Raw genomic sequence first — 10,279 nt, 5'->3', positions numbered from 1 at the left:
AAGGGCGTTCAATGGCGTCTTATGGTTAGGAAAAGAATTATCTTTGTCATTAATGTCTAATGGTAATATCAGCAGTTTAGTTAATGGATGTGGTTGGTTGTTGGTAGAAAATTTTACTCCTGTAGACAATTCTTATAGTTTTTTGTTCAGGGTTTTCAGACATGTTTATGTGAGTAAAGATATTAGTTGTTGTTCCATTTGGATAGATATTTTTTATTGTGGTTGCAGCTTTTTCAAATGTTAGTTTTGCAAGATTGCATTGCACATGCGCTTAAAGCTCTTTTAATCTTATTTTGTCAGGAGTTTTGTTACAACTCAAATCTCGTTCCTCTCACTATTCACCCAACCTTGAAGCACTATTCCTCTCTCTCTTCTGATGGCTGCCCTCTCCTCCTCTTTTTCTCTCTTCTCTTTCTCTTTATATCGGTTCCCTTTTCCATCCGGGCCCTCCACCTGTCCCTCCATCTCGCGGTCTTCTTCTCTCCGCGTGTAGGGTTTTCGTACTGCGACCATGTGACTTAGCGATCCGATCCAAGACGCGGCTTTATGATTCCTTTCGTCGACTCGGGCGCATCCTCCCATTGATACTTCGGGCCCCCATACTACCACTACAGATGCCCCCTCTCGAGTCCGCGACCATTTGGTAATCGGGGAGTCGAGAGTCCACAACGTCACGTTTCCATCCGCGGTCCCTAGAGTTTCTTTTTCATCGCTGGACTCAAGAGTCCCATCGCAATTATAACTTGTGCCCCCTCGTTTCTTGCGCATCCACGCGTCAATCCCTGATTGATCCCTTTTAGTGTCGCCTCGATTTCAGCCCCCTCCAATTACTCTTTTGCCCCTTCCTCTTATAAAAAGCCCGCTCGATTCTTTCTCTCTTCCATCCAGTCTTTCATTGTCCTCCTAGTTGCTCTCCCTCTCTCTTTACTCCTCCCCCTGGTCAACTACTCCGGTCACGCACGCGGCTGTCCTTCCTGTTTTCTTTTGTGGAGGGTTTTGTTCCTGCAGCTTCCCCCTTCCCTTAGGTTGGTCCCTTTTCCTCTTTAATCCATTTATTGCTATATTGCGTGTTTCTCTCTTGAGTTTGAGGCTGTTCGGTTTCTTCTCTCTCCAACTCGTCTTGACTGTGTAACTTCTTCCCTGACCTCGATGTCAGCTTCCAGATCCGACACCTCATCCTCCTCCGAGTCCCGTGGTGTCGCCTCCCCCCCCCCCCACCCCGACCAGATCGGGGCTCCTTTCACCTCTGGACGACCCTTTGCCCTTCCTCAGCCCCCACCCCGCAGCCGCAGACCTAATCTCGAAGTTGTTAAGGCGGCCTACGGCATACCCGCTAACGTCATATTGGAGCATGTCCCTGCCTTAACCTACTACCCCCACTTGGTTCCCTATTAGCCGGGCTGTCTAGTTGCCATGGTAGGGCAGATTGTAGCCGGCCTCCGTTTGCCCCTCACCCGCCTTGATATCGAGGTATGCAACACTTCAACATCCCTCCTTGCCAAGGCATCGGCAATTTCTGGAGGGTTATGTATGCTGCGAACCACTACAACCGGTCCGAAGTCCCCAAAATAACAGTCCGCGACATGGTTGCTCATTTTTACATAAAAAAGAGCACCAAGGATGTCAGCGTGGGATACCATTCTTTCTGTGTTCGACCTAGAAAGCAACACTTTATACTCTGTGTCACCTCCTCAGACAAGTTGTGGCACCATTACCCCCTTTACGTTTCTGGAAACTTCCTCTCCGCGGATCTTCCTCCCGACTTGAACCTTAATCACCTGGCTTTTCTCCCCAGCGGTGAGTCTGCCTCTCTACTAATCCCCTTGGTGTAGGTCTTTTTTGTTCCCCCTTCTGACTTGACCGTTTTCTTTTCCAGGTTGGCGTCCGGACTCGAAGTCACAGCCCTACGACAACTTCTTTTCCACCACTTTCCGGAAGATTCGAGACCTGGGACAGGCACAGTCCGTGGTACTAGGAATTGATCCTGTCACTGCCACTCCCCTCCTTTTCCGACCCTCAACTGAAACTTATTGGAAAATATTGTTTCCCCTTTTATCGCCCCCCACCGCCAAAGGAGAGAAAGCCTCGGGATACACCACCTCCCAAGAAGAAGAGCCACCCCAAGAAAGCTTCCCCCCCGCCACCGACCAATCTGCCGTCTCCCTCCTTCATCCTCCGCTTCTCCACCCCATTCCGTGGACCCTCACCCTTACCAGTCCCTGACGACCTGGGAAGACCAATACTCTTCTCCTCATTCACTCTCCACTACTTCTCCTCATCCCGATATGGGTGCCCACAAGCGTAAGCTTTTCGACAGCGACTCAGACGATGAGGAGGTCTCCGTTGTTGTCCCTTCAGCCGCGGCTCAATCCTCTCCTCCTCCGACTTCTAAACGTACCGCGGACTTCTGCGTCTGAGGAAGACCCCGCCCATCAGTCCGCCCACCACCTTTGCTCCAGCTTCGTGCGGCGGCGGCGTGGGAAGGAGGTGGCCCCCACTCGAAGAGAGGTACGAAACCATTCCTACTTTCGCCCCTCCTTCCAAGGTTGAAACCGCGACTCAACATCTGCGATTCGGCCTTGGACAACGCCGCCGTGGCCTCTTCTCTGTTCTACGGGTCTCATCTCCCTAGGGACATGGCCTATGCTGATGGGGGAACGTTTGACTCTCACCGGACCTCCTTTTACACTGGTTGGGAGAAGGTACTCTCTCCTTCGTACTGGGTGTCTTTCCCTTTCTCCCTTTGAATACTCTAACTACAGTTACTTCTTTTCAGATGAGCTTGGACATCTCTTATATGATCCGAGGCTTTTTTGGTGCAAGGGCCAGGATCGACCAGTTGGACGGCGACGTTGCCCGCCTGGAGCAAAAGAATGCAGCCGCGGACATGGAGAAGCTCGGGCCCGGGACGGTGAAGGCTGGCGAGGTCGGCCCACCTTTTTACATGGATAAGGTTAATGACCGCCTGAGTAACCAGCGGGAAACCCTCCTAGCTCAGCATACAGCCGCCCTGGCCTCCCTCTCTGAGAAACACCAGGCTGAAATGGCGGCCCTCCATAAGCAGCATGACACCGACATGGATGAACTCCAGGATCACTTCCGTGCCCAGGCCGACAAGAGGGTGGCCAAGAAGATCAAGGAGGAGCATGAGCGGCTTGTCAAAGAAGGGCGGCTTCTCCCTGAGGCCCCGACCGCTGCCCCCCCTTCTGAATTGGCTGTACCACCTTCGGAATCGGCTCCCGTGGTCAACGAGGCCGCTGTCATTGTGGCCGGGGTGATAGACGCTGCTGCGGATGCCGTCCTCGAGGAAGCCGCCGAGTCAGTGATCTATGAAAATGTTTAAGTGTGTTTTGCTTGAAATGGCCTGTTTTGTGCCCTGGCCAGGCTTCTTTTGTTGTAATTTGCAGTACCTCTGATACATTTCGTTTTATTTTTACTCTCTCTGGTTGAGGATATCTGATTGTGGATATACCATATATTTTGTCTTTGTGAATTCCAAGTGCCCTTGTCGGTACCCGGTATCTGCATGACTTTAGCGATAGTGATCCTCTATCATCGTCTTCACCCATTTGGTCGGGAGCCCTCACTCCCTCTGCCCCATGTTCAGGTCGGGGCCCCACCCTTGCTCTCTACACCTGTCGGACCCCCTGTCCGCGGACAGAGGAAGCCTCTTCGCTTCCTCTAACTGGCATCTCATATCTTGTCCGGGACGACTCTTCTCGCCCCGGCTCGTGTGAGATCTCGCCCCCGTCGTGGACACTCTTTTTGCCCCGACTGAGTTTCAGACCTCTCGTCCTCGGAGGGCTCCCCCCTTCCATTCCCTTTACTCTGAAGGCAATAACAATTCATGCGACATTAATCATCTCAAAAGTGCTAAGGTTTTATATATGTACAACTAGCTCATGCGGTTTACATACACTCCCATTACATTTACTCATGAAATTTTTTTAGCAGCCTTACATTCCACGGTTTTTCAACCGCTTTCCCTTCCAAGGTTCGCAACCTGTAGGTGCCCGATCCTCCCACCTCAATCACCACATAAGGCCCCTCCCATGTTGGACCCAGCTTTCCCTCGCTCACTTTCTTGGTGTTGGGGGTCACCCGCCGGAGTACCTTGTCTCCCACCTTAAAACTCCTTAGCTTCACCTTCTTGTTGTACTGCCGTTGGAGGCGGCGATGGTACTCTTCTAGTCGGATGCGCGCGGTGTCTCTTCTTTCCTCAGCTAGGTTCATGTCTCTGGCCAAGATGCCCCAGTTTGACCTATCCTCGACGGCTGAGGTTCTAGTAGTCGCTGCCACCAGTTCTGTTGGTATCACGGCCTCCACACCATATGCTAACGAAAAGGGGGTCTCCATTGTGGTGGTCCGCGGCGTTGTCCGATATGCCCATAGTACATGATTGAGCTCGTCGGCCCAATACCCCTTCTTGCTTTCCAGCTTTCTCTTGAGATTGTTCAGTATGGTCTTGTTGGAGGATTCCGCCCATTGTTGCCACCGGGGGTTATGCGGGGCCAAGAACCCTCGCTTCACATGATAGGCTGCGAAAGCTCTTAACTCTTGATCCCGTGAATCTGCGTTCCATTATCTGCCAACGATAGCATCTGGCGGCAACCCGAACGGCAAATAATATTCTCCCATAAGAACTTGATTACTTGGGCTTCCTTTACCACTTGCGGGGGCGCGGCTTCAATCCACTTTGTAAAGTAGTGCGTCAGCGCCAACGAAACCTCCTCTTACCTCGGGCGTTGGCGTGGCCCCATGTCGAGGGCCCACATTGCAAACGGCCATGGGCTAGATACCTGATCTGGTTCTACTGGGCCCATATCGGTTGAGAGAATCTTTGACATTTCTCACACTTTACGGCGAATTCTGGCGTCTCTTTTTCATGTCGCGGCCAAAAGTAACCTTGTGTTAACAACCTTTTATTACCGTTGTCCGCCCACCGAATAGCTCCCCGCTCCTCTCTTTTCGTCGCGACACCGAAAGCACCTCTTGAGCCACTTTCGCCCCAAACATTTCAACAAAGGCCCGTTGAAGTTCGCCCGATACAATTCTCCTCGAACCCAGTGTACCTCCTCGGGCGCTGTTCCAATCTCCGCCTTTCTCTAGGGTCGGTCACATCGACCCCCTCCAAGAACTGCTTGAAAGGTCCCATCCATCCATCATCTCCCTCCGTCGTGATCATTACCTCTAACCTTTCCTCGGTACTCGGCCTGCTCAATTTCCTTATCTCGATTGTCCTTTCCTCAGATCCTGGAATGGCGGCGGCCACGTAAGCCAGAGCATCGGCGTGGTGGTTCTCCCCACGGTTCAGATGGATGAATCGGATTTGGTCGAACTTCGAGACCCAAGCCCGCAGGACTCCCAAATACCTTGCCATTCTAGGACATCGAGCCGCGAATCCTCCATTCGCCTGGCATACCACCAAATTTGAGTCGGAGTATACGGTGAGTTCCTTCACGCCCAGTTTCACTGCCATTCTCATGCCCGCGATTACAGCTTCATACTCCGCCTCGTTATTTGATGCTGCGAAGCCCAATTTCATCGTCTGCTCTAACCTATTGTTCTCCGGAGTGACCAGCACCACGCCTATTCCGCTGCCGGCAGATCTCGTTGCCGATCCATGGCAAACACCTCCAACCATTCCAGCGCATCCTAGGGGTTCAGGCAATCCAATTCCTCCTCTCTCTCGGGCTCCAAAACCATCTCCTCCCCCCATGTAGGATCCTCTGCAGGGAACTCCGCCAAGAATTCCGCCACTGCCTGAGCCTTCTCCGCTGTCCTAACTTGATACTGAATCTCATATGAACTAAGCATCACGGCCCATTTCAGCATTCTCCCTGATTTTTCTGCCCTCAGAGCCTGCTTGAGGGGCAAGTTGGTCACCACAATTCTTCGTGTGGAAGCCGAAATAGGGCCGGCCGGGGCGGAGAACACCAAGGCCAAAGGCGTGCTTCTCTTTTCACCTTACCTAGTCTCTGCGTCTAATAAGGTCTTGCTCTGGAAGTACACTGGTCTTTCTACTTTATCCACTACTCGTACGAGGACTGAACTGATCGCATAATCCGTGACACCCAAGTACAAATATAATCTTTCTCCCACTTCGGGCCGCGACAACAACGGTGTTTCCTCTAGATACCTCTTAAGCCCCTGGAATGCATCTTCGCACTCCGCTGTCCATTTGAAATCCGTGGTGTTCCTCAACAGTCGATACAGTGGCCTACATTTGTCGGATGACTTTGAGATAAATCTGTTGAGAGCCGCGACTCTACCTGCCAACCGCTGCACCTCCTTCACTGTCTGCGGCGGCGGCATCTCCACCAGCGATCTTATCTGCTCGGGGTTTGCCTCTATTCCCCGCTGTGTCACATGTACCCTAGAAATTTCCCTGTGGTGACTCCAAATGTGCATTTCTCTAGATTGAGTTTCAGGTTGTGGACCCGCAGTATCTGGAACGTCTCCTTCAACCCCTCCAGGTGCTCTAGTTCTGACATGCTTTTCTCCACCATATCATCGATGTATATCTCCATTCCCCGTCGAATCTTGCCCTCAAACATTTTCTCTCCCAACTGTTGGAATGTAGCCCCTGCATTCTTCAACCCAAATGGCATCCTCGTATAGCAGTATGTGCCTCCTTCCACCACGAATGATGTCTTTTCCTGATCAGGTCCATACATCGCAACCTGGTTGTACCCCATGGACGCATCCATAAATGAGAATATCTTTGAATCCATGCCGTCCCCGTCTACCAATTCGCCCACTCAGCGGCATAGGATAACTGTCCCCGGACACTCGTGTTTACGTCCGGTGAAGTCGACACACATTCGCACCTTCCCATTTTTCTTTGGGACCGCGACTATATTGGACAGCCACTCCGTGAACTCCACCTCTCTTATGATCCCTGCACTCTTTAGCCTAGCCACCTCTTTACGGATTCCTTCCGCGTATTTAGTTCTCATTCCCCTCATCTTCTGTCGTACAGGCTTCGCGTCCTCCCTCATATGCAGGCGATGACATGTGAATCCCAGATCCAAGCCTGTAACATCCTCTATCCCCAAGGCGAATACGTCCTTGTTCTCCACCAAACATTGCACCAACTTAGCCTTCCACTCGCTCGTCAGCCTCGATCCAATAATCGACGTCCACTTCTCCTCTCCGCCCTCTCCCAGATCCACTATTTCTGTTTCATCTAAAGTCTTTGGAACCATCGCCCCTTCCACGGCCCCGCACTGTAATTGCTATGCTGACCTCTTCCTGGGGTTCGCCGATCCACACCCCTTTCGGGGACATCCTTTTTTTATTGTGTTCGGTGGATCGTTCTTGGAGGCCACCTGATCTCCGCAGACCTCGTATGTTCCCGTAGGGGTGGGGAAGCGTATGACTTGATAATAAGTCGAGGGCACCGCTCTCATCTCATGTATCCATCTCCTCCCCAGGATCGCGTTGTATTGGGATTGGGAGTCGACCACCATAAATCTCGAGAACACCGTCACCGGACCCGTGGTTACCGGCAGCAACAGTTCACCCATAGGCTCCGTGACGCTCCCATTGAACCCGTACAAGCTGGTCCGCGGGGTCTTAGTTGCCCCGGGTCTATCCCCATCTCCTCAAGAGCTCCTTGAACAAGAAAATCCGCGGCTGGCGCCCGCATACAATCAGGACTCTTTTGACCACATAATTACCCATTGCTACCGTGATGACTAGCGCATCTTCATGTGGAGTATCCATGGTTCAGAGATCTGCATTGGAGAATGCAATCCCCTCTTCCCCGTTCGCTAGATCCGTGCCGTATCTCTGCCCTCGGTGGGACTTATTGACTTGTTGAATGCTCGCTGTCCTCCTGACCTTATCCCGGTGGGCATTGTGACTCAGTGCTTCCCCACTGAAGATAACGTTTATGGTTCCCAATATTCTTCCCGCGTTGGGCACCGGCTCCCTATCCTGTGGTTCCGCTACGAACTCCCTCATCACTCCCTTCTCAACTAATCTCTGAACCAACCATTTTAAGGCATAGCAGTCGTTTGTTCCATGATTGTGCACCTGGTGATATTCGCAGTATGGCTTATTAGGCATCTCGGCAGGAAATGTTCGCGGCCCTTCATATCCCGGCACATTTTTTATCAATGGCAGTATCTCGCTCAACGGTCTCGCCGAGGCACTTGTTCCACCTCGATATGGCCTTTTCTCCTCTCGCTCCCCTCGCGCCATTTCTCTCCCCGCCCGGCCGTCTTTGTCGACCATGTACCTTTCTCCTTTCTCCTCTTCTCCTCTTTCTCTTCTGCGCTCCCTTCCTTTTTCTACCGCTGTAACTGCCTTGGCTCCCCTCTTTGAGTCTTTCTGCATAGTGTCCTCGTACCTGATATACTTCTCCACCCGCGGATATAGCTCGTGCAATGTTGCAATCTCATTCTTCACCACAGACTGATGTACCGCCGTCCCTGGTCGCAGCCCCCTCTCGAATGCTATTACCGCCGTCCTCTCATCCAAATTTTCCACTTTAAGTGTTTCCGCCTTGAAGCGACATAGGTATTCCCTGACTGATTCGGCGGACCTTTGTCTGACATTAAATAAGGCCGCGATATCTACCACCCTCCGCTTCTGATGTATAAAGTGATCAACAAATGCTTGCTCCAACTCTTGGAAATTGGTTATGCTCCTTGACGGCAATCGATAGTACCAGTCGGAAGCCCCTTTAAAGGTCATTTGGAACATCATACACCGCGGACCATCGTACCTCGCCTCTTGCCAGAGAGACATCAGTTGCCGAAAGTGATGGATGTGATCTGCCGGGTCTCCCGTTCCATCGTATCTCTCAAACCTGGGCTGATTGAAGTGTTTTGGCACCTCGAAAGTCCATATCGCTATCTGCCGGTTGTTTCGCGATTCGCCACCACCACGGATCGCCAGGCTCGTCGAACTTTCGTTTGCGTAAGATTCGCCTCCGGTCGTTGTTTATCATTTGTTGGACTTGCTCCATCGTTAGTCCCATCACCGGGTTGTCCCGCTGTAGTCGGTCCCGTTCCTCCTCCTCTTCCGCCTTTTCGTTCTCGATTCCTCCCTCCTGTCTTCCCCTGACTCCTCCTCATCCTCTCCCTTTCTCTCCTCGGCTCCTCATTTTCTTCCCTCACCTTTCAATCTCCTCCCCGATAAGCCGAGCTTCTTCTTCCCCCCTTTCCTCCCTCGCTCTTTCCCTTCCTCCACCGCCGCTTCTGGCATTTGTTCTAGGACTCTTACCTTCCGAGGTCTACCCACCGCCTTCTTTGGTGCCATTTCTACTTCCCCACAGACGGCGCCAAATGTTACAACTCAAATCTCGTTCCTCTCACTATTCACCCAACCTTGAAGCACTATTCCTCTCTCTCTTCTGATGGCTGCCCTCTCCTCCTCTTTTTTCCTCCTCTTTTTCTCTCTTCTCTTTCTCTTTATATCGGTTCCCTTTTCCATCCGGGCCCTCCACGTGTCCCTCCATCTCGCGGTCTTCTTCTCTCCGCGTGTAGGGTTTCCGTACTGCGACCATGTGACTTAGCACTGATCCAGTACGCCGCGGCATGATTCCTTTCGTCGACTCGGGCGCATCCTCCCATTGATACTTCGGGCCCCCATACTACCACTACAAGTTTATCATGTCTTTGCGCATGATTTTAAAGCATGTTATTAGAGTCGAATTGTTGGAGCCTCATTCCCGTATGATTTGAAAAATGGAAAAAGCACTCAGCGTACACCATAATAAATACTGTTTTTTTCATGAGAATAGGGTTTGATCACTATTTTGAAGTATTTCTGGCTTTCTGCATATATGATAAGGTAAGAAGGATTAGATCCTTCAACTTTAATAAATCTAGAATTTCTTAGACAGATCAAACACTAAAATTTTAACTTTAGTAATAAAGTAATTTGGAATTATGATGCTGAGAGCACTGTATTAACGTCAACAATGGACAAACCATATGCTTGAATGAGCTCGACGGAAGCCTATCACATTTGGTGATGCAGCAGTAACGTGGATATGGATTAGTTAGTGGAGAAGACATTTGGAGCAGTAGCTGATCAGTTTTTGTTTTAAGGATAGAATGACTCAATAACTCTTACGGTAGCTTCATTTAGGGAATAAAAATGTTTCATTTAGATAATCTAAAGTGTGTTGTTTGTAATTGAAAGGTGGCGCATGTATTTTCCTTTTTCGTTTTATTGAAGAAGAAAAGTACTAAAATGACACTAGCTGGATTTAAGCAATCTTTCACATAACCGTATTGCTTACAACTAACCTATCAGGTTACAC

General features: G+C 50.8%; 2 protein-coding genes across 2 annotated transcripts; both read right to left on the bottom strand.

The window, feature by feature from the left end:
• Positions 1–3,930: 3,930 nt before the first annotated feature.
• LOC147479861 (uncharacterized) lies at positions 3,931–4,356 on the bottom strand. Its single transcript, XM_086578507.1, has one exon. The coding sequence runs from the start codon at positions 4,354–4,356 to the stop codon at positions 3,931–3,933; it is 426 nt and encodes a 141-aa protein (XP_086434633.1).
• Positions 4,357–5,017: 661 nt separating this feature from the next.
• Positions 5,018–5,719, bottom strand: LOC147479860 (uncharacterized). Its single transcript, XM_086578506.1, has one exon. The coding sequence runs from the start codon at positions 5,717–5,719 to the stop codon at positions 5,018–5,020; it is 702 nt and encodes a 233-aa protein (XP_086434632.1).
• Between the last annotated feature and the right edge of the window lie 4,560 nt (positions 5,720–10,279).

Source organism: Coptis chinensis, chromosome 8 (assembly GCF_015680905.1).
Source record: "Coptis chinensis isolate HL-2020 chromosome 8, ASM1568090v1, whole genome shotgun sequence".
NCBI classification, from domain to species: domain Eukaryota; kingdom Viridiplantae; phylum Streptophyta; class Magnoliopsida; order Ranunculales; family Ranunculaceae; genus Coptis; species Coptis chinensis.
Note: the sequence above shows the minus strand (reverse complement) of the source record. Positions and strands in the feature narration are given on the sequence as shown.

Coding starts and splice junctions, on each gene's coding strand:
- LOC147479860 (XM_086578506.1), bottom strand. CDS start 5,719: ATGGGGGGAGGAGATGGTTTTGGAGCCCGAGAGAGAGGAGGAATTGGA.
- LOC147479861 (XM_086578507.1), bottom strand. CDS start 4,356: ATGGAGACCCCCTTTTCGTTAGCATATGGTGTGGAGGCCGTGATACCA.